Source organism: Gloeophyllum trabeum (assembly GCF_000344685.1).
Source record: "Gloeophyllum trabeum ATCC 11539 unplaced genomic scaffold GLOTRscaffold_00019, whole genome shotgun sequence".
Classification (NCBI taxonomy): Eukaryota; Fungi; Basidiomycota; class Agaricomycetes; order Gloeophyllales; family Gloeophyllaceae; genus Gloeophyllum; species Gloeophyllum trabeum.
The window spans coordinates 25,588-46,474 of NW_006920428.1; the positions used below are offsets into that span (position 1 = coordinate 25,588).

The 20,887-nt window shown below is 55.2% G+C and overlaps 9 protein-coding genes across 9 annotated transcripts; 4 read left to right on the forward strand and 5 right to left on the reverse strand.

The window, feature by feature from the left end:
- Window positions 1-2,073: 2,073 nt before the first annotated feature.
- On the reverse strand, window positions 2,074-3,189 carry GLOTRDRAFT_66674 (Calcipressin-domain-containing protein). The gene is made up of 2 exons (XM_007872660.1): window positions 2,844-3,189; window positions 2,074-2,783 (listed from the first exon to the last, which is right to left on the reverse strand). The coding sequence occupies exons 1-2, from the start codon at window positions 3,143-3,145 to the stop codon at window positions 2,327-2,329; spliced, it is 759 nt and encodes a 252-aa protein (XP_007870851.1). The 5' UTR covers window positions 3,146-3,189; the 3' UTR covers window positions 2,074-2,326.
- Window positions 3,190-3,382: 193 nt separating this feature from the next.
- Window positions 3,383-4,794, reverse strand: GLOTRDRAFT_118267 (DUF1014-domain-containing protein). The gene is made up of 7 exons (XM_007872661.1): window positions 4,591-4,794; window positions 4,154-4,534; window positions 4,079-4,090; window positions 3,975-4,025; window positions 3,886-3,915; window positions 3,792-3,832; window positions 3,383-3,736 (listed from the first exon to the last, which is right to left on the reverse strand). Exons 1-7 carry the CDS (start codon window positions 4,684-4,686, stop codon window positions 3,631-3,633), a joined length of 717 nt encoding a protein of 238 aa, XP_007870852.1. The 5' UTR covers window positions 4,687-4,794; the 3' UTR covers window positions 3,383-3,630.
- A 189-nt stretch (window positions 4,795-4,983) lies between these two features.
- GLOTRDRAFT_66679 (uncharacterized protein) lies at window positions 4,984-6,116 on the forward strand. Its single transcript, XM_007872662.1, has 5 exons — window positions 4,984-5,182; window positions 5,240-5,353; window positions 5,416-5,602; window positions 5,664-5,827; window positions 5,877-6,116. Exons 1-5 carry the CDS (start codon window positions 5,143-5,145, stop codon window positions 5,987-5,989), a joined length of 618 nt encoding a protein of 205 aa, XP_007870853.1. The 5' UTR covers window positions 4,984-5,142; the 3' UTR covers window positions 5,990-6,116.
- An 820-nt stretch (window positions 6,117-6,936) lies between these two features.
- GLOTRDRAFT_141392 (uncharacterized protein) lies at window positions 6,937-9,063 on the forward strand. The gene is made up of 5 exons (XM_007872663.1): window positions 6,937-7,064; window positions 7,143-7,185; window positions 7,255-7,310; window positions 7,377-8,081; window positions 8,130-9,063. Exons 4-5 carry the CDS (start codon window positions 7,409-7,411, stop codon window positions 8,825-8,827), a joined length of 1,371 nt encoding a protein of 456 aa, XP_007870854.1. The 5' UTR covers window positions 6,937-7,064; window positions 7,143-7,185; window positions 7,255-7,310; window positions 7,377-7,408; the 3' UTR covers window positions 8,828-9,063.
- Window positions 9,064-10,265: 1,202 nt separating this feature from the next.
- GLOTRDRAFT_96852 (uncharacterized protein) lies at window positions 10,266-11,591 on the reverse strand (the record flags this gene model as incomplete). The annotated part of the gene is made up of 1 exon (XM_007872664.1): window positions 10,266-11,591. One exon carries the CDS (start codon window positions 11,589-11,591, stop codon window positions 10,266-10,268), a length of 1,326 nt encoding a protein of 441 aa, XP_007870855.1.
- Window positions 11,592-12,379: 788 nt separating this feature from the next.
- GLOTRDRAFT_66683 (uncharacterized protein) lies at window positions 12,380-14,166 on the reverse strand. The gene is made up of 3 exons (XM_007872665.1): window positions 13,383-14,166; window positions 12,935-13,333; window positions 12,380-12,880 (listed from the first exon to the last, which is right to left on the reverse strand). The coding sequence occupies exons 1-3, from the start codon at window positions 14,098-14,100 to the stop codon at window positions 12,798-12,800; spliced, it is 1,200 nt and encodes a 399-aa protein (XP_007870856.1). The 5' UTR covers window positions 14,101-14,166; the 3' UTR covers window positions 12,380-12,797.
- A 1,219-nt stretch (window positions 14,167-15,385) lies between these two features.
- On the reverse strand, window positions 15,386-16,442 carry GLOTRDRAFT_96854 (polysaccharide lyase family 14 protein; the record flags this gene model as incomplete). Its single annotated transcript, XM_007872666.1, has 3 exons — window positions 15,386-15,468; window positions 15,525-15,923; window positions 15,983-16,442. 3 exons carry the CDS (start codon window positions 16,440-16,442, stop codon window positions 15,386-15,388), a joined length of 942 nt encoding a protein of 313 aa, XP_007870857.1.
- Window positions 16,443-17,241: 799 nt separating this feature from the next.
- Window positions 17,242-18,189, forward strand: GLOTRDRAFT_96855 (uncharacterized protein; the record flags this gene model as incomplete). Its single annotated transcript, XM_007872667.1, has 5 exons — window positions 17,242-17,306; window positions 17,340-17,377; window positions 17,622-17,725; window positions 17,767-17,900; window positions 18,036-18,189. The coding sequence occupies 5 exons, from the start codon at window positions 17,242-17,244 to the stop codon at window positions 18,187-18,189; spliced, it is 495 nt and encodes a 164-aa protein (XP_007870858.1).
- Window positions 18,190-19,175: 986 nt separating this feature from the next.
- Window positions 19,176-20,669, forward strand: GLOTRDRAFT_141394 (uncharacterized protein; the record flags this gene model as incomplete). Its single annotated transcript, XM_007872668.1, has 1 exon — window positions 19,176-20,669. The coding sequence occupies one exon, from the start codon at window positions 19,176-19,178 to the stop codon at window positions 20,667-20,669; it is 1,494 nt and encodes a 497-aa protein (XP_007870859.1).
- Window positions 20,670-20,887: the final 218 nt, after the last annotated feature.

Below are 20,887 nucleotides of genomic sequence, written 5' to 3' on the forward strand. Positions count from 1 at the left end.
GGCAGGCGAGTTCTGGTCGATGTAATCAACACTCAAGACTTGTCCCTAGCAAGCGACACGACCAATAATTTCGTTATCATCGCATTGAACGGGAACATCCATCAGTCCCAGCAGAATCGCAATATCGAATGGAACCGCGCACCTCGCGTTTCTCGTTCGCGCTTGAGTTCCCCTCAAACTCTGACCCCTTGACGATGGGTGGGTCCGAGGTATTGTGTTCCAACGTGCCAGCTGTCTGATCGTTCGTGTCAGGCTGTAGTTTCGCGTCGGTTTCACGGGAAGGGTGGTTCGAATCGCTCATATTCTCTGGCGATGTCGATGAAGGTCAAGAGAGAGAGAGGTGGGAATGGTTTGCACTGCTGTTTTCTCAGAGGGCCACTCCAAGCCCAGACTCTCCAGTCGCCATCCCAATTTGTCGCAATGTGACCGAAGAGTTGTCCGAACAAGAGCAAGGTGAAACGCCGTCGCCGAGCTCACCGATAGAATCTGATTGCTACCGTCAGCTGCAGGTTGAATGATTATTGATGCATACGTGACCAGGACGCTCACGCTCAGCCAACGCTCAGGCGTTATGCTTCATACCGTCCACGGTATCACTCGGGGCCTATCTTGCCCTTGGCCAGGGCAGATGCCAATACGAGATCGGTAAATGTTTGCAACCTCTTGGCATGCTGCTTTTCGCCGCGGGTGCGTGGCTATAAGTATCCGCTGTGCGGCATCTATAATGCTCGTGGATATGCGCATGCGCGGACGGACAGTCACCAGCGCATCATACTCGCAGAGTTCTTTCAGCCCCAGCGCCTGATGGGGCCTACGAACACACCTCTTCCTTTATCAAGTCTTAGCCAGTAGAGGTGACTATCTTCTTCATTCTCGAACACGCCTGCCCATTGCTCGGCGTACTAAGGTAATGTGTCATCACTCCCCAGCAGGAGGATTCGTGATAGTTCTGAACCGATGTCGGTGCGCACCACAAACTCTGCAGCCTACAAGCTGTCAACAAATACTTCTACCACGTTTATCTTCAGACAGAGGTTCGGCCGCACATCCTCTGCCTGCATTCGCTGACGTCTGGGTGAGTTCTAGGCAGCGTCACAACTTGAGCGTGCTCCTGTTTGTCGCGCGCATGAAATGCTAAGCGCCCACTGTGCAACCTGCACTTGCTCGCGCGCACGCTCTGCAAGGGGGACGATACTGCTGCTGCCCGCGTAGCTGATCGGACACGGAAATATTCTCGTGCCCATCCAAACGTAAGGAGTGTAGCGTCTCGTGGCGAAGTGTCTCGCGCATCTGCCGGCCGTTCATATAACATCCCTTGCAGGGTTTGTGCCTGAGTGCATTGGCCATTGACAGGTCTCATACCTATCCCCCATCAAGCGCTTACTACTCGTGCTAGCTGGCATAACTCGAAGCGGATCCTAGTCTACACATCGCCCGGTGCCCTACTCAAATCGCCAGACTCGAGGCTCTTGTCGCCGACGCCCCCGTTTGCGTGCCATGAAGCTTACAGACGCAGAACTTCCTCGCGAGCCTGACACCGGCCCTGCCTGTAGCCCCTCATCCTGCCACGGCTTGCCTCCCTATCTCTTGGTCACGACGGGTCTTCCTATTTGTCCCCGGCGACCACTTCCCGGCCCTCCGTCCCTTCATGTACGTACAAGTCTACAGAGTCCTCCATACCGTCGCAGCTCCTCGCGCAGTACAGTATCCACTGCGATTTTTCACGCAGACGAGTCTCTTGTCCACCTCCGAGAAGACCTCCACGCGCTAACCACATCCTCCCCCCTTCGCCCCCACGTACCGCCTGGTCGTTGACCTCGAAGCACGAGTACGAGGTCCCCACACGTCATTTGCGCAACACCATATCGGCGGTATGATTTTAGATATCATCATGGGTATCCTCCACAAGAACCCGATGAAAATGGAATCGCCCTGCCCTCCAGTTACTGTCAACAAGAGGCGGGTTGCTTGGTCAGCCCTGAGATAGCAGTGAGGGCGAAATGCCAGCCTCGTTAGAGGGGCAGGGTCACGAACACACGAATGGTAGACGAGTCCACTCGCCTTTCAGACTGCTGACCGGAAAGTAGATGTGATTAGCGTTGCATAATTGAGACAACAGACAGTAGTGTAAATATAGAAGTACACCCGTAGATGAGTCCGTAAGCTCCTTTTACACCCCAGTAAAGTAGAACGTCTACGAAAGGCAAATAAGTCCGTGAAGCTCCTCTGGAAACGATCCGATCTTGTCGTAAGAATTATCAAGGGTCATCGCCGGCGTACCACATAAGGTCTTCGTCGACCTCGTCATGTCTTCTCATTACGCAGCTCAGGACGATACCATCCCGACCATGGGCTGCTGCACCGGCGGCATAGACGTGGGCACAGGCCGCCACTTCATCCTCGACGGTGCCGTCTCGCCATACGCCCACTCCTCCTCCGCATCCTCCTCCATACGCTCCTCCTCATCCTCATCGCAATCGCAGTCCTGCACGTACACGCCTACGCCGCTCTCCTCCGGCTCGATGAGCACCTCGACGCTCCGCCTCCGCTCCTTGACCTGCAGCTTCTTCAGCGCGGCGATGAGGTCGTCCGCGAGCGGCGCCGCGTTCGGCGGCTCCTCCTTAATGGGCTCCCACCCGACGGGCGGGGAGCCTGGGGGTGAAATGAGGAAGTTCTTCTCGAGTGGCGGGGGTTTGAGGTGGTTCGAGTCTCCGTCTGCGCCGGGTGAGGGGAGCGACACAGGAATGGGGTCACCACGATATACTCGCAAGATCGTTTCAGGGCTGCAGGGAAGTAAATTAAATGCTTCGCTTCTCGCCAAGGTGAGAGAGAAAGATACTCACCTGTCTTTCGTCGCTTCTATGATAAGCCCGTCGCATTCCAACTTCGCCTGCTCGGCGTCGTCCTCGTTATAGTACACCAGGATCGCTCTTGCGAACGCCCTAATCGGCGCCCACGAGTGTATCGGGCCATAGCTTGCAAAATGTTCTTTTAACGTGGCGAGAACCAGCGGGTGGAAAAAGGCCGGAGGCAGCTGGGTGATGATCAGCGTGTTCGTGCGCCGCGAGCTCGGTGACGGCGAGCGCGACGAGGACGACTTGAGCGACGGCGGCGAGGGGATGCGGATGGAAAGTTCGGTGGTCATGGTTGTGTCGGACGATGAGGAGAGTGCGAGCGGAGAATAGGCGGGTGTTTGTAGTGGGGTGGGAGGAGGTGAAGGAGGATCTTATAGGCCTGCTTACGTCATGTCTAATGACCGTGGAAAGCAGTGCTTCGATCGGCTCGTGTGGCGGCTGCTGCAGGTTTCTGCCGCCACACAGCCCAAATACAACAAGTTCGGTGCCCGACAAGCCGTCGCGCACACGACAGTAGCTGTCGTTATGGCGATGAATAGATTGTCCATATGCATTGGAAAACACGATAGAAACATGTGTGAAAAAGCATTGCTACAGTGGTTTGTTAGAGTACAACAACAGCCTCGCGCGAATTTTCGCCACGCCACCCCGACTGCGTAGATCCTGTGCACATTCACTAGCATCTGGCCTCCGACCGCGCGCGCAGTCGCAAATCTACTTGGCGTGGAGAGTAAGTTTGAGGGGTTGTATGGCAAGTAAGACCATAAGGAAGCCTCTAGGACTTGTCCCGGAGGCGGTTCTCGACTTCCGCCTTCTTCTTGTTGAGTGCTTCGACCCTCTCTTCCTTGCTCGCGTCGTACGATATCGTGACTTGGTTGAATCTGTGCACACCGAGGGTTAGGTCTTGACAGAGCCAAGAGGCATGGTGCCACTCACGGGTTCTCGGGCGACTTCTGGAACTGCTTGTACAGCAAATCCTAATATGCGAGGTCAGAAGGTCGGAAGCTGTGTAACACGCGCAGATGCGCACCTGGTACTGCTGCAGTCGGAGGCCGGGGTGCTGTGCGATGCGATTCGTGAGGATCAATCGACAGAGATCGGTATCAAAACTATGCATACCTCAGCCCTGACGTTCGGCAGCTCGCGTTCCTTGTACGCTTCGAACGCAGCCTACATAAACATTCATTATATAGTTCCAAGATCTCTTAACATCGCTGACGAACCTTGAATCGTCGCTGCAAAGATCGAACCGTGGGTCAGTATCCATCCTAGAGTAACTGACACGAGACACGACGCACCTCCGGATGTCTCTCCAATTCTGCCGCCTTGCTGCCCACACTCGCCTTGTCCATCTTCGCCGTAACAACCTCCAGCAGATCCAACGCATTATCAATACCTGTCGCCGAGTAGCTCTCAGGTTCCTCCTTCTTCGTCGGGTCGGCGAGTCCACCGCCCGCAGCGATCGCTCCTGGCCCAGCCGGCTTCGGCGCAGGCTTGTCCTTCTTCCCGCCAGCCTTGGGAGCAGCCTTAGGCTTCGACGGAAGAGACGCCTCCTCCTCAGCCAGGAGCCGTGCGGCCTCTGCCTTGCGTGCCAGTTCGGCTTGCCGCCTGGCCTCTTTCTCTTCTTTGCTTCTGCTAGTTTTCGCGCCGTCTTGCCATTGCTCTGCCTCCTTCGCCTCCTGAGCGCCACTACTGGTGAGATGGAAGGCATGGTTGTGAGCGGGGGTAGACGAACCTTGGCTGCAGCTGCAGCAGCCTGCTTCTTGTTCTCGTTCTCCGCCTTCTTGGCCCGACCGGCCTCCTTCTTTGCGTTTCCTCCCTTCGGCGCCATAATCACAGATATTCAAGACAAACCTGGTTGATAAACTCTGAAATATCCAGGTAAACCGGAAGAAACACGCAAGCCTCGCGGTGGTGGTGAGTCGCAGAGGATGATCTCAATTATCTAATCTTGGACGTCCAGGACCGATTACCCCGGTTTAGGCTCCCTTCCAGCCTTTCTAAGACAGGCTACATGTACCGGTAAGCAATACTGGGAAGGAGTCCGGTGTCGAAAACAAGTCCCGGTAAATGCCGATTCAGCCTCGTTTATGATCGTGGCTGTGCATCCGATTGAAAGATCCATCAGGCGGCGTTGAAGGCTTACGGTCTGCAGGCGGGAAGCACTGCTTGACTCGGTGCTTCTTCTTCTTATATACGCCTGTATACCACTCACTACCGATCCTTTCAATCAATCCCGGATTTACTGCTGCTAAACATCTTTTACGCTTGAGAACACGCTATCGCTATGGCTGAACAGATTGGGAAGTGGTCCCCCGGGATGTCTTGTGAGTCCTAGCGTCCGATGTTGTTGAGTGCATCGTTCACGGAACGCTACCGCTCAGATGGCCCGGTGCTTACTCAGACGGACTTGTACCTCCTCAAGAGCGAGCTGCAGCTGCATCCCGTGCTCACCGACTCGCACCCGACCTTCCATCTCGTGTTCAATCTCTCCACAGGTGTGTAATACATCCGCGTGTTTCTTGGCTCGTAACGGACTTGGTATGATCAATGCGTTTAGGCCAGACGGGCGGCTTCAACCCAGACGCGTCGGATCGCGACCTGCCCTTCTCGTGCAAAGACGAGCCAGCGACGCTTCCGCGCGTGCAAGAGCTCATCCTGATCACCGAACACAGCCCGTGGTGCACCATCGTCAAGAACGAGCGCGGCGTCACGCTGGGCGACATCTGCGCCACCGTCTGGAAAGAGTGAGCAGTGGTGTAGCTGCGAAAATTGCGAGGGTGCAGTGCTAATTCCGGGGCGTGATAGGTACACAGAGAACTACGTCACGGACTCCGAGTTCGCGGCGCTGCCCCCGCGGCTGCAGGAGCACGTCCGAAGGACCGCGGCGCATAACCAGCATTCGCAGCAGGGCGGCGCGTGGAACCTGTATTACTCGCCCGCGCCCACGAATACGCGGATGAGGCGCGTCGGTAAGTTTTAACCCATTTGGTAGACACCGCTCCGCTGACGTTACGATAGATTGGCTGAGGGAGCGCGTATTCTTCGATAGTCTTGTCAAGAATGACAGCTACTCTGTCTCGCGGCTCGGATTCAAGGCGCCGAATATCTTTTGCATGAAGCTATCCAGCTAGATTCCCACCTATCGCGATGGACTCTGGAACTTATTCCGTTTGTACCAGATATCTACCTCCCTCTTGTTTCCACCGCAACGACCTCCATGTATCACTACTCCAGATCTATGTACCTATATCTACTACATCCATATCTTGATCTATACTTACATTCCCCGCGCTGCGATCGATACGATTCGGAGCGATTACAGGCGGTACATTCTACACCGGTACCTTCTTTCGCGGGGACAAAAGAAAGGCATCTGATAATTCACTGCTATATGGAGTATGCGCAGTGATTATCGGGTTATCGGAAATTACAGCTGCAGTTCTACGGCGATCCCCTCTATAACGGGATACTAGGGGAAGCTGATACGTGCTCCTATAATTCCAATATGAATGTTTGTTGCCAGATGTACTGGTCATATGTTTCGACTGTAGTAGGTCTAGTCATTCACTACTTGACTCGTGATCATTCCAGATTTCTGTAATTTGCTCGTGGTACAATATATCCCAACTTGTATGGTGCATGGACGGCTCCGAGAGGTCTGTGGCGGAAGCAGGCTAAGATTCCGCCAGATGAATTCGCGACACGCTGCCAACCAAGCCACCCTCACCGCCACCGAATGGCATCGAATCCACATGGTGAAAGTCTGTGAGGCATCGCGAGGTCGTGCAGGCCGTCCTGGGGTTGGTAATTTCTTGTTCGATTTCCCCTGCTATCAATGTTGATTGGGGAGACTGCTGGGCTCCGTTTATTATATTCTATTGCTGAGGCTCAACCTGGGTTCCTTCATCATTTGAATCCGCTTTCCTGACCGGCTCGCAAATGCAAAGTTGCGCACTACGCTTCGGTCGACCGTGGAAACTACTGCGCGCCGCTGCGTCACGCTTCTTCCCACGTCCCGGACCTTGAGTGCCTGCTGCTGTTGCAATGGTACAGCCCATGCTATGACTCAATCACGCACGCCCGCAGACACACCCACCCACAATTCCAGCCACGACGACCACCAATACCCGCCAGAAATTCTGCTCTAGCTTGAACGGAGGGCATCTGACATACCCTGCGCCCAAGCCGCCATAAAAGGCTCCCTCGGTGGGTATAGCAGCGCTCCAGATATTTCCGGAACAGCTTTAGATTTGGGTTCGGAAGAGCTGAAATTTGTTGAACCAGGACATCGCCAAAACGCTCGCAGCGGCGGGCACACTGACTTGAGGTGCGTGCTAGCCAGACTTGTTTCGTTCGAGAGCACGCTTGGCTGAGTAGCGTGTACCGGTGCGCATAGGAATTCCCTTTCCAGGGCAAGTTCTCGCCCGAGTCACAGCAATCACACCGTACTTGGTCAGTACTCACTCACCCTGCCTCGGCGTCTCCATGACTCAGTCAGTCACGCCCCACCGCCGCCAGCGTAGCCCTTTCCCCGTTCATATCAACCCAAAATGTCGCTCGAAGGCACCCCGTTCATCCCACCGATCTCCCCTCCCCAAGACCCGCGCACTCCGGGTCAAGTCCGTCCTCCCGTCCTCCCCTCTCCCGCGCAGCTCAGCGACGCCCCGCTTCCAGGCTGGGCCAACGCCCCCCAATCTCCTGCCAACTACCCGCAGTTCTACCCAGGTCTGGCGTCGCCGTACGGGGCAACTCCATACATCCCGGCGGCCTACCCGCCCGCCGGGATACCCCCTGGGTCGTATTTCCCGCCGCCTGTCGCCCTCCCCCAACTCCAAGTCAATGGGCGTTCCCCCGCCGCCCATCCTGGTGGGCTGCCTCCCGATTACTATGCGTATGCAGCAGCGCAAGCTCAGGCGGCGGCCGCGGCGGCATATGGGTTCCCTGGGCATCCCGGCACAGGTTACGTACCCTTCCAGACACCGCTGCCCCCCGTAGGCTACGGGTTACCGCCGCCGGGCCCGCCGCCGCCTGGGTGGGGCGCGCCGCCGGCAGCGTCGCCTTTCTCACCTGGGTGGGGCCCGCTTCCCGGCGCACCCCCGCCACCGGCACCCCCGGCCCAGCCTGCTGCCCCTGCCGAAGCACCCCCGAGCCACGTGATGGAGGATCGTCTGCTGCCCAAGGATGGGAGCACCCTGATTTCCCGCTTCGCTGTCGGAAGGCACTGTGAGTTCCTTTATTTTCTAGGTGGAATTGTACTGACCAGTGGTGCAGACGGGCCGATCCTCACGCCCTTCATCGCGCGAGTTGTCGAAGCCCGCATCGAGCTCAACCCCATCCTGCTCCCGCCAGGGGACGATGCCGAGGACTATCTCACCTGGAACATGCTCTTCGACTCTGCGTACTGTCAACGCCGCAGTGAGCCTACCGGCCGCTCGTGGCTCAAAGGGCGGGACCACCCCGCGACCATCCCGCGCCTTACCTCGATACGCCTCATCCTGCAAGGTTTACCGTGGGTTATCACCATCGACGCCACCGACGACTCGACAGGGGTCACGTGTGGCGAGATCATCGACAAGCTCAGCGACTTCCTGCACAAGGCCGTCTCCAAGTCTGACCACGACAAGCTCACGAAGGAGCAACAACAAGCGCACCTCAAGACGTATTACCACAACCGTTCCGCATCGGACGGCGTTCCCGGGGGCCGGCTCGGCCGCCCAATGATGCGCCTCGACTGGCTCGGCGACAAGACGATGTTCGGCGGCATCGCGATCGACGACGAGTACGTGAAACAGGTATGCGGCGACGTCCTCCCGTGCACATTCGTGGTGCGCTGCGAGAAACGCTTTATGATGACCGAGGAGGAGAGGAGGGAGCACGATCATTTGGAGACCCTCATTGAGCATGAGAGGCCGCGGTCCGCCGCCAGCAGACCACGATCTAGGGCGACGAGCACTCATAGCAGGGAGTGATTGCTCGTGTCTCAGGCTGTCTCCAAAATGATTGGCCGGCGCTGCTCGCGCCCATACCCCTCTTGCTCTATCATATACCATTCGGCCTTATGACCGGCTGATCGTCGTTGCCGAACTGAACGACTTTTCCATAACTGTATGACATGGCTCTGCATGCTCATCTCATCTCTTGAATATGTTGTACCTAAATATCTCGTTGTCTGTTCTGTCGTGTGTTATCCTAGAGTATCTTCAGCTGTAGAAGTCAGTCGATATCGTCTACGCCTGTATCACATATTTCTCTTTTCGGGACTTTATTGTACTGTACGCAAGAAAGTCATTATAACAATGAAAATCGTTTACATGACTCGGGACGGAGCATGAGCTTGATTCAATACTCAATTTCCAAGACCGTCCACGATGTGCAAGGGATGATCGAACGGCGGCAGCAGCCATCGAACCTCCAGCGAAAGGACTGCCGCTAGATCTAGCAGAAACATCACACTGGACTTCCCTGTTCATCCTCGACACGGAACGGACACGCACGTAGGTTCTCCCGAATATCAGACATTCGCGCATCATAGGCTCACTCGTTGTCGATTGGCCCACTGTTTCCCAGCGCCTTCCTACTGAGAACACTGGCAGTCCCACGCCCTTCAAAGCGAGGGCTTGAACGCGCGCGTACGGTAGGCAGCTGTTCCAGGAGCAATCGATTCCCTCTCGGCTCGGACGCTCCCATTACAAACTAGGTGATCCTCGGGAGTTGCAGGCGCCAAGGAAAATTGTACCAAGACCTCATAGAAGTAATCCAGCGAGTCAGGAGCGGACACGACTCGTCGGACTCGAGGAGCGTCTGCATGGTGGGGTCACTTTCATACCAGATACGCGCATGCCGATAGTTGTTGTCACTGCCCGACTTTTCGTTACTACTCTTCAAGTTATTTGTTGCCTAACACGCGGGAATCTTTCCTTGATGAGCCAGAAGGTGCTTGCAAAGCGCCATGGCCAGTGGCAACCTGGACCAGTCACCAGCGGTGAGCACGGACAGCTTCGAACCGATTGAAGTTGCCACAAAACGTAGCCACAAATAGGCACAAATACATGTAATAGGCGAAATCTATGCTGATCTTCGTCCCTAACAGCCTTCAAGCTTCAAGTGCAAAACTGAATATATGTGACGGATATTGGTGGAAGGGGGAGATCCACCCGATGATATTAATAGCCTCCTCAGACGAGCACCGTCTCAGGTCGTATTTCGTTCATGACTGTTATTGTCCCTCGCTGCCCGCGGCTCGCCTCTCCCGCTGATCTTGCCCCATTTCCATCCCTTACACTGGCATTCACTAGAAGCCGTCATCGCCTACGCTTTTTTAGTCACCATCCTGGTGCTCCGTGCCAGACGAACCTGGGGAACGGTGAACTGTACAACTGGGAGAGACGAGGGAGCGGCACCGGAGAATCATACCAGACTTCCGTAGTCATCCTCGAATCGGAATGAACAAGAACGTATGTTGTCTCGAAGATCAGTCCGAAAGTCGAGGTAGTCGCGCACAGTAGGCTCCGCCCGATGGTAATCGCCGATCCAGCGCCTTCCTACTGATATTAATCGCACTACCTGCAAAGCAGGTGCTACAATAGTTGGCAAAATTTGAAGAAGCCACAGACATCTATCCCCGCTGGGCTTTGAAGCTCCGATTGCAAGGTGGGTGATCCTTGGGAGGTGCAGACTAGCTTGGAGGCCTGACCACGATCGTAGAAAGATAGCGAGGCGTGTCAGCAGCGGACACGATTCGCACAGCATTTCCGTGAATTCTGGTGTCAAAGTGAAGTTTATGTGCGCAACAATGGTTGTCAATGTCCGCCCGAGACCATGCTCAGTAGACCGCAATGGCACGGGCAAGGATGGTGAAGGGAGATTGATGTCGACTTCCAGCTTATGGAGAGACGGGAGATGGGTGTGGTCGAGCATCGGGAAATCGATCGAATGGGGCGTGGGGAGCCTGAGAGAGAGTAATTCCGGGAGAATGACGGCCTCTGGTTGTGGCGGGGGTGTATCGCCCGCCACTGTTGTATGTGACTCAAGCAGCGGTCCGATATGCAAGTGGCGCAAGCGGGGAGTACTGGTAAGGAAATGCATCAAGGGAGCATACAATGGGCGCCTCGGGGAAGAAAGGATCTTAAGCACTCGAAGGGACTGCCATGGTTTGGGACGAGAGGCTCGCTTGCCAGTAGTCGGGTGGAGATATGCAGAATAATCACAAAAGGCGGGATACTCAGCGAACGAAAGGATCTGTAGGGTTTCCCGAACAAGCTTTAGGATGGCAGCGAAGAAAATCTCCCGGGTATGACGCAGGCCCCCACGCAAGTCAAGGCGGCGGATGTACGAGCGCAACGCGACATTGTTACAGGTGGATCCCTCCAGCAAGGTGCGATGGAGGCAGGTGATGCTGCGGCCATTACGAATAACGACATACCGATACAGAAATGGAGTAGCGACGGCTCTCCATACCTGGCATACTCGTACAGCGGCGCACGCCCATCGTAGATCAGGTATAGGGTCCTCGCGCCAGGGGTCCTTGTGACCTGCAGCGAATGGATCTGGACTGTCCGCGTCCATCCAACCTGGCACGAAGGTCAAGATATCGAAGATCTGCATCCATATCTCCGTAGGGAGTCGATATTCGGTGCGGCTGGAGTCCTCGTACGACTCTGCTTCCACGGCAGCGTCTGGGACAATATTCTTGGCGTCCATTGAGCAGCCACCTGTTGCCGATTCGGCAGACATTGATAGAGCTGACTGTTCTGAAGATCCAAGTTGCGTGATGCACTGCAGGTTTGGTCAGCTAATCACTAGAAAGTCGAATGCATCAGAATACTGCAGCAAAATAGATATGACCACGTTACGTGAAGTCGTACCGTCGAAGAGAGGGGGAGCGCTTGGAGCTCGAAGACAAGTGGTACTGTAGAGAGGCACCTGCTTCTCGTATCCGGCCATCGCCGGGCGTGTGCCTTCTGATTTGAGGGCAGCTCTCGGTCAACCAAACGAATGTACTACTGAAAGTCTAAATAATGCTGCAGAAATACTACGTTCCCCGGGGAGCGGTGAGCGATGAGCGCCGAGAGATCGGAAAACATCTGCAAGTCAACGTTCAACGGAGCAGCAGTTGCCACAAAATCCAGCTGCAAACAAACACAAATACTGGAGATGCCACACTTGCCGGTGGTATAATATCTCAAAGACGTCGACTCCAGTGTTTCGGGTAATCGTAGAGCCAGACAGGATTTCGTTCCGTTCCATCAACTGCGAATACTGGCCGGAAATGGGGAAGAGAGTGGCCGAAAGGCTGATGCGGACTCGGATATGCAAGGAACACCAGGTCCAGGAGCATAACATTTTTCTATAACAAAGGGTCTCTCCAGACTTTGTAGGTAGGAAAATGTTCTCCCAGCATTCGCACGAGAGTTCAATGTCCCATCTCGGAATGTTTGTCTACGTCCGCGGTGTATATATCGGTACTCGTTCCGTCGGTAAGCTTAGACTCTTCGGAGTCTCCAAGAGTCAAAGACTGCAAACCGCCACTCCAAATCCAAACTATGCATTGCAAGAGCCCCCAGTCTCCGCAACACACACAAAGCAATATGTACCCGACATATACAATACGGCGCCCTAGCACGCTCATTACACCCACGCTGAGCGCAAGTATATATGATAGCATATCATGTCATGACCGGCGTGAACGATAAACAGAGAGCGAGGTGAGTAAAGAATGAAAGCAACGAAGCAAATCTGGCTGTTCATGAAGATATAAATGTGGTGTGGTATGGGAGGAAGAATGCGGATATGAGACTTGCTTGCATTGCGTCGGTCAGTGTTGGGTGATTGGTCACTATCTTGATCCGTGGTCCCTGTAGTTAGTCGCCTTAATGAGTGAACGGGTCGTCGTCAATGAGAATCGTGGCAAGGAAGGGGGCAGGGCGGGAAACCGAGGCTTTAGAGCTCCTCGGTGATGGCGACGGAGAAATCCGCAAAGTAGACATCCTGGTCCTTCGGGGACGCCCAATCCGGCGTAGATCCTAAGAAAGTGTCACCATCAATCATCGAATCCGTTCGCACCACATTACACCTACCTCCAAAGAACGTCTGCATCATAATCCCCCTCAACCGTCCTGCGTCCGAATTCCTCAGGACGAGGCCCCCGACCTTAAACATACTCTCCCCATTCGCAAACAACTCGAGTTCCCCATTCTCCTGCCCAGCATCGTTCAGCCTCACGCGCTCGCCAATCGTCGTCCACGCGCCCGTGGCAAACGTGAACGACCCGCGCGCAACGGACGCGCCGTACGTGGGGTTGCACTCGCTCTTCGGGGCAACGCCGCACACGGCGTCGTTCGCCTTGAACGACGGCGGGAGGTACGTGTACATCTCGCCCGCGCCGCCCGTGCGCCACATGAAGCGCGCGGACATGCACTCGTCGCTGCGGCTCCCGCCCGAGCACGAGATCGCGCCGCTCGCGCTGTTCCCGCCGTCTGCCCCGTAGTCAGATCAGTTTCGCTTGCACGAGGGAAGGTCACTCACAGAGCCCGGGGAGCTTTCCGCCCTTGACGAACTCGAAGCCGTCGGGGAAGTACACGCGGTAGCTGAGCGTCGCCTCCTTCGCCGTGGTCAGGTCGACGTCGCTCGGCCCGGATGCGTAGAACGACAGGCCGCCCCGCGGGTTCTTGGACGGGATGTACGAGCCCTTGGGGTAGTGCGCCTGCATCGCCGTGCCAGAATCAGTGTCCGGGGCGGCGACATAGTTGTGCGACAGCGCCGCGATGAGGTTCTTGGGCTTCAGCGTCGCGTCCGACAGGGAGATGGCGCTGTCGGACGCGGAGCAGGTGGTCCAGGACTTGCTGCCCTGGCCCGCGGGGAACAGCAGGTCGAGAGAGCACCCGGATCCCGAGGACGCAGTTGAGTTGCTCTTGCCGGACGTCGAGGAGCTCAGCGTATTCGAGACAGCCTTGGACGTCGCAGCCTCCCTCGCAGAGGTCGAGCTCGCGCTCGCGCTAATAATAGCAGACGCAGGCGTCTCGGTGTCATTGACAGCACGGGGAGCACAGGACTTGCGCTTGATGATCCGTTTGGGAGAGTCTATCAGCGCGGGAGAGGCGACATCTCGCCTCTGCATCTCGCGCCCCATCCTGCGGTGCACTCGGGACCGGGCGTGTATGCCATGATTACCAGAATCGGCGGTGGTGGTGGAGAGCGCGCAGAGGAGCGCGACGACGGCGAAAAGAGTGTGGGTGGCGTGCATGGCGACTTGTAGTGGTCGTAAGGGATGGAAGTGGGGGTGAGGACCAGGAGGAGAGGTGAGGGGGCATAAAAACGAGGCAAATGTATTCTGACGTCGTCACAGCCACCTTCCATTCCGCACGTGGATATCCTCTTGGCACGACGCGTTGACCTTAAGGTTGGGTAGAACAACAGTGTCGACCAACTACAGAGAAACTTACAGTGAGATTTGAGACAGGAATTTGAATATTTGAAACCCTTACCTCGCGTTGCGCATTGCAGGAGTGCTGGTGTAGGCAGGTAGCTGTAGTCCTTTTTTCTTGATCAATAAGTACTGCCAGTGCGGAGGCATCGGGCCCACCTGGATTGGAGAATCGCACATAATATACACAGTTTCAGCAGTAGAAATGCCCACGACGCTGCGCAAGTTAGCATTTACGTGTAGACAATTATGAGCGACCGGGTCTCAGACGGACTGGGTTCAAATAGGAGACGGAGGAGACGGAGGGAAGAGGAGAGAGAAGGGTCTTGTAAATATCGACAAGGTTCTCCCTCTTATATGGCAGACTGCCAGAGGCTTCGACGCAGCTACAACTCATGCCACATGCTATTCTTCATGGACGAGTCTGAAGTAAACCACATAAGGCGAGACTCGTTCCGAAATAGGCAAGTCTCCAGACGTACAGTGGCAAATACACGAACATGGCATGTCTATCTGCGTAGACTTTCTCCTTCCCTCGAGTTCGACCAACTCTAGTAACATATGTACGTGAGACGGCTCTGACTTCTACATCTCACCGGCGCTGAGACCTTCGGGACTCGCAGCACCGAGAGTACTATTCGTCCCCGCGCCGGAGGCTTGGGTATCCCGCCAGTCGAATACCGAGCAAGGGGTGCACAGCAGCACATAGTTCTCTCACGAAGGAGGAAGGCTTTGACCCTCGGTGATATCCGTCGTGTCTGCGGATATCACTATGGATGCATCCTGCAATATTGCAAACATCATGGTCACGCAACGTTCATTCCAAGTCTAAGTGACCTCCGTACATATTGTTATTAATATCATCATCGCCAACCTACAGTTACTTCTCAGCCGAGAGGATACATCCATATTTCGCTACGAATACAACGACGTGTAAACCTGGAGCGGATAAATATAATAATTACGAGACCTCTAGCTAACGAGCGACGAAAAACAGAAGGAGCGAGAATAACAGCCTTCCAGCCACAGCGAGACAACATGCCCGATACTCAAAGAGAGACGACAGTAGCAACACAACACGACGACGAGCCAATTCACCATTTCCTCAGAGCGTCTCCGTGATCGCCACCGACAAGTCAGCAAAGTAGACATCTTGATCCTTCGGGGAAGCCCAATCCGAAGTCGAACCTAGATTCCAATCGCTCACCATTAGCATCACCCCCACTTTCAGATCACAAACTCACCCCCGAAAAACGTCTGCATCATAATCCCCCTAATCCTCCCCGCACTCGAATCCCTCAACACCAACCCCCCAACGTTCACCACACTCTTCCCATTGACAAACAACTCAATCTCCCCATTCTCCTGCCCAGCATCGTTCAGCCGCACACGCTCGCTCACGCTCGTCCACCCGCCGCTCGCGAACGCAAACGACCCGCGCCCGACGCTCGCGCCGTACGTCGGGTTGCACTCGCTCTGGGGCGGGACGTTACATACGTTGTCGTTGGCGGGGTACGACGGCGGGAGGTACGTGTACACCTCGCCCGCGCCGTCCGTGCGCCACATCATGCGCACCGAGAAGCACGCGTCGTTGCGGCTCCCGCCCGAGCACGAGATGGACCCGCTCGCAGAGTCGCCGCCGTCTGCCCCCGTTCAGCATCCACACAACTGCCCGCGAGAACGGGAAGGAAGGCAGACTCACACAGCCCAGGCAGCTTCCCGCCCTTGACGAAATCAAACCCAGCGGGGAACCACACGCGATACCCAAACGTCGCCTCCTTCGCCGTCGTCAGATCCACGCCCGCCGGCCCGGGCGCATAAAACGACAGCCCCCCCTGCGGCTGCTTGCTGGGGATGTACGACCCCTCGGGGTAGTGCGCCTTCAGCGCGGTGTCCGCCCCGCCGTCGGGCACGCCGACGTACGCGTGCGGCAGCGCGGCGATGTTGTTCGTGGGCCGGAGCGTGGCGTCGGAGAGGGGGAGGGCTTTGCTCGTGTTGGGGCAGGTGGTCCACCATTTGCTGCCTTGGCCGGAGGGGAAGAGGTAGGCCATGGTGCATTTGGTGGCGCGGGGTTCGAGGTGCGGGAAGGCGGACGTGGGGGGCATGGACGTTTGGGCGGCTAGGCCCAGCAGAATAGTTGAGAGAGCGTTGAAGGGGGCCATTTCTGCAGGAGGGGACGGAGGGGATGCGTGCAGACATCAAATACAGGCCTATATAACGTTTCCTTTGCTCGCAGCGTGCTTCGTGAAGTGCAGCAGCATGCACCGGTGACCGGTGGGCAAGATGGCTGATACTTCGCCGAGATGGAAACCCAGTGAACGAGCAGTATTTCACAGCGCAAGGTGGTGCACTACCGCCAGCACCGGTGCGAACGCCACGAGGGGGAACGTACTGCATCTGCAATCCTCAGCGAGAGTAGTTCGGGAGTACGTGCGAATACAACGCTCGTGCTATCGATATCAAGTTGGCTGCAGCGTGCAACATCGGCTCTATCAACCCTCTGCAGCCACGTTATCCCCTCGCGGCTTTGGTTCGACCGACGACGCCGGATTGGTAGGCCTGGAGGATCGTACTTGATCGGCAAACCGGGGAAAGTACCACAAGGCCTTGAATAGGGTTTGAGTTCGCCAGATGCTGCCGCGATGCTCTTCGAAGGCTCTGCGTCGCACGAATGCGGATAGTGCGAGGCGGAGCATCCGAATAACCATCGAGGAAGCATGGCTGCTTTCACTCGTTCCAGATACTTTCATCCTGAGGTTCAATGAAGCCTAGTAAAGAGCGAATTAGCGGTGGAGTATGGCGTATGTCAATCTTGGTGAAGTAGTAAAGTCCAAAGAGAAAGCACCCGGAGTCCCGGACAATGCCCGGCCGGAGAATGACTGACATTTGCCTATTTAGGAACGTTGCCCTCGACAGCCTGTCTTTGTTACTTGTCCGAAGGAGCCTTACTGCCATTATAGAATGGAACAGCATGTGATATATGAAGGCAACATGAAGGGGATGACATTGGATATGACTTATTACAAGTGAGCGATCCCCTGGAATTCGCATTGCAATAGACGGTACTTTCCAGCTAGAACTTGGAACCGTAACTACAGTACGTTCCTTTCAAGTTCCTCTCAACTTCTACTGAAAACGGTGTCGCTTCAGAGCATAAGACTATATAGTCTTGCAATTGGCTGTGTATCCGGATTCATTTCCGTAGGGGTCTCGCCACTGCCTGCTGATAAGCACACTGAACGCAGGACTATTAATATTGGGTCGGATACCTATCTAAGACAGTGGTGAACCCTGCAATGTATCTATTGCTTTTCTGCCGTCTTGCATTGCGCGCCACGCAGTATGGACTGGGCCACGGAGAAGCTCGAGCGCACAGTACTATATAGGACCAATCTCCAACATCTACGTCGATCTTCGGAGGGAAACCGGCCCAGTCGATACCTGGGTCCGTTGCCTCAATTTTCAACCGTATCGACCGCTGTACAGACCTCCATACTGCAGACGGGTAATACTGCCTCCATCGGTGGCATAGCCGTTCCTTGGATGGCTGGAATATCTACGTGTGGCCTTGAACTGACGGGATCGCTGCTACGCCTTCCGTCAGAGGACGACGAAGCAACGTGAGTCCGATTCATTATCGCTTGGAGAGAATTACTGGTAATACGATGGTCCGCCTCTTTATTGACGCTATCCTCCATCGACCTACCGTAGGGCACGCGCTTGCTCACAGTATGCATTAACCTTCACACCTTCAGGCCTCAGGCAAATACACATTCAATGACAGACTTCCTATTCAACTCCAACGGCTGCACACTCGCGTCCTATGCCGTAACACCGATCTGGCCATCGAACATTGTCACTGAAGACATGAGTTGGAAGAACAGGAACGATGTGCTAGACTTGTGCTAATGACAGGTGACCTCGAGATGCGGTATAGCACCCCGAAGCCAGATTAATTGTAGCAGGTGCCATTTATCTAGTGCGTGAAAGCGCTTTGCTCTTCCGGAATAATTGACGACTTACAGCAACCCCGTTTCGGCGCTACGGACGGCATCCGGGTAAGGCAAACATGCCAAGGCAGGTCCGTGTCGTCTGTGTGATTATCTCCATGGATAAAGACTCTTCCCTCCACAGGGAGACGGTTAAGCGCGTCGCTCTCGAGTACTCGTCGTCTTGCCTTCAGCAAAAGTTCACTCCACCTATACACGACGGTGTGCTCCGTCCGTCATCAAGACGGAACATCCGTTGACCTTCCGAGCGATGAAGTACATCGTCTACCTTGTTATCGGCTGCGCGGACCGTAATTCCGACTTTGGACTTCCCATTGTTCCCCTTTTGCGTGGAGAGGGCTTCGTCGCAGGCCCGATCAAAATTCGTTGCACGAAATGAATGGGTAAGCGATGGACTGACAAGGTTCTACAGGCACTTCTGTATGTCTGCATCACTCTTGGGGTGCGTACAAACACCGCTCGCAAAAGCAGGTGAGTCTTGCAATATTCTAGCTCGGGTCGCTGGTGCTGGAACGCTAGGTCGAGAGACTCAATAATTCGAGAAGCCACCGAGGGAAGGAGGGGGGACATCCCACAGGGTCATCAGGCCCAGATCTACCCTCTGCTCTTCGAAGAACTTCTTTGCGAACACGTGGCGGCGTTGAGTGCCCATTGAGGAAGGTCTGATTCGCCTTCCATCACGGTGCGGCTAATCTCCGGCGCGACATCACATCTATCGATGCGGACTTCGAATGACGGAGAACAAAGGAGCGTATAAGTAGCGATGAGATGCGATCATCCGGCGGCGCGGTTTTCCTTTCAACCCCCCCCCCCCTCGCATCGTCACACTCCTTTCATTAACGACTTCACGACAATCGAACAAGATACAAACGAGATCGCGACATTATGCCGTTTAGGAAGACGAGGAAGAAACTTGCGAAACGGATCAAACGCCTCTTCGGGAAAATCGTGCCACCCCCCAAGGATGCAGCTCCCCCTCCGGATTTCGATATAGTACCGGCGTGGAAGGAGACCGCGGCCAATCGGGTCCCTGTTGAAATATTGATGAAGATAATCGAGGAGGCGACTGACGTCCCAGGCGCTCTGGACGCGGTCGTTTTCATGCCAAAATTCTCCAAGGAGAACGAGCTCTACTACCTCAAACTGGCGAAGCGGACTGCGCTGTCGATGGTCCAGGTGTCGCGGGTCTGGAAAACCATGGCTACAATCTATCTCTACCGGATCATCCGCCTGAACAACGAGGAGCAGGTCCCCCTGCTGGCACGCACCCTCGCCGATCCGATAACTTGGCACTACGGCTCGTATGTCCGCAGGTTGGAGCTCACTATGGGGTGTTTCGGCTTTGCTTCGGAGTCTCTTCCGAGGGTGATCAGGTCCATGCCACTGCTGCAGATTTTCCGGTGGAGACATCCCGAGCATCTACGGCCCCTGGTCGATCGGCGGTCATTCCGCCGCCCGGAATTTGTGGACAGCGTTCTACGGGAACTGCCTCCGACCCTGCGAGCCTTGGATACTATCCGTGCCTTGCCAATGTTCGATTATACTGGTGTGCGGGTGTTACTTCGTAACCTGCCATGTCTTCAAACACTGAACGTCGAGTCTGCCGGCGAGTTCGTCTCGGGCGTTGACACTGACCTGCGCAGCTTGTGTTCCATTGATCTCTCGCGAACGAAGCCCCTTGTCATTCTCAATGAGGACGAGTTGCCCTCTCTAGTTCAGCTGGAAGACATTGTCTACCCTCACCCGGTGGCGCCCGACCCGCTCGACCCGTTCGACTGGACGCCCAATGAGAGGCCTGAGCGGCTTATCATCCTCCTGGGCGATCACTTTCGCAAAATCCGCTCGATCATTCTCCGTGTCGATGAAAACGCTCGGATGATGGACGTGGGGCACTACGTGGACATCATAACCCGAAAAACGCCGAACTTGGTAAACTTAACCTTGATCCTTCATAAGTGGAGTCAGTTTCCTCCCAACTTCCTCTTGCGGAATGCGGTCTACCTCGGGTTCGGCCTGGTGGACCCAAGGGCAATCAAGCATGCGCCCGAGGGCGAAGACGATGGCAGATATTGGCGGTTCTTCCATTCGCTGAGTTGGGTCAGATTTCTCGGCGAATTTCAAGCTATCTATTTTCTCGATGATGCTCTCTACTACCACGCCAACTGGATCTACCACAACACTTGGGATGATGTCGCCTCTGAGATCAGGCGTTTCCGTTATGAGATATTGTTCCGCGATGGAACCACTCTGGTGCCGGAGTCTCTTGAGAACGTGCACCCTACTCCGCCTTCTGTCCGCGTGCGGAATACCATGGACACCGTTCCACTGCGCGACAAGCCTCCGTTCCAATTCAGTCCTGAATTCCAAATTGAGGGATAGCCACTGCCGGGTTGCGACCCTTTTCATTGCTCCAAACGATTTCTACTCACGACCGGGTAACGACATTCTGATTTTCTATCTCTTGGATTATTGGCAGAATTAACAAAGACATGTGCGATACTTGATACACGAACGTAACGTACACATACGACAGAGACATGCTACAAAAGAGTTTACGATAGCTATGATTACACAGAATTGAATGCGAAGGTAACGAT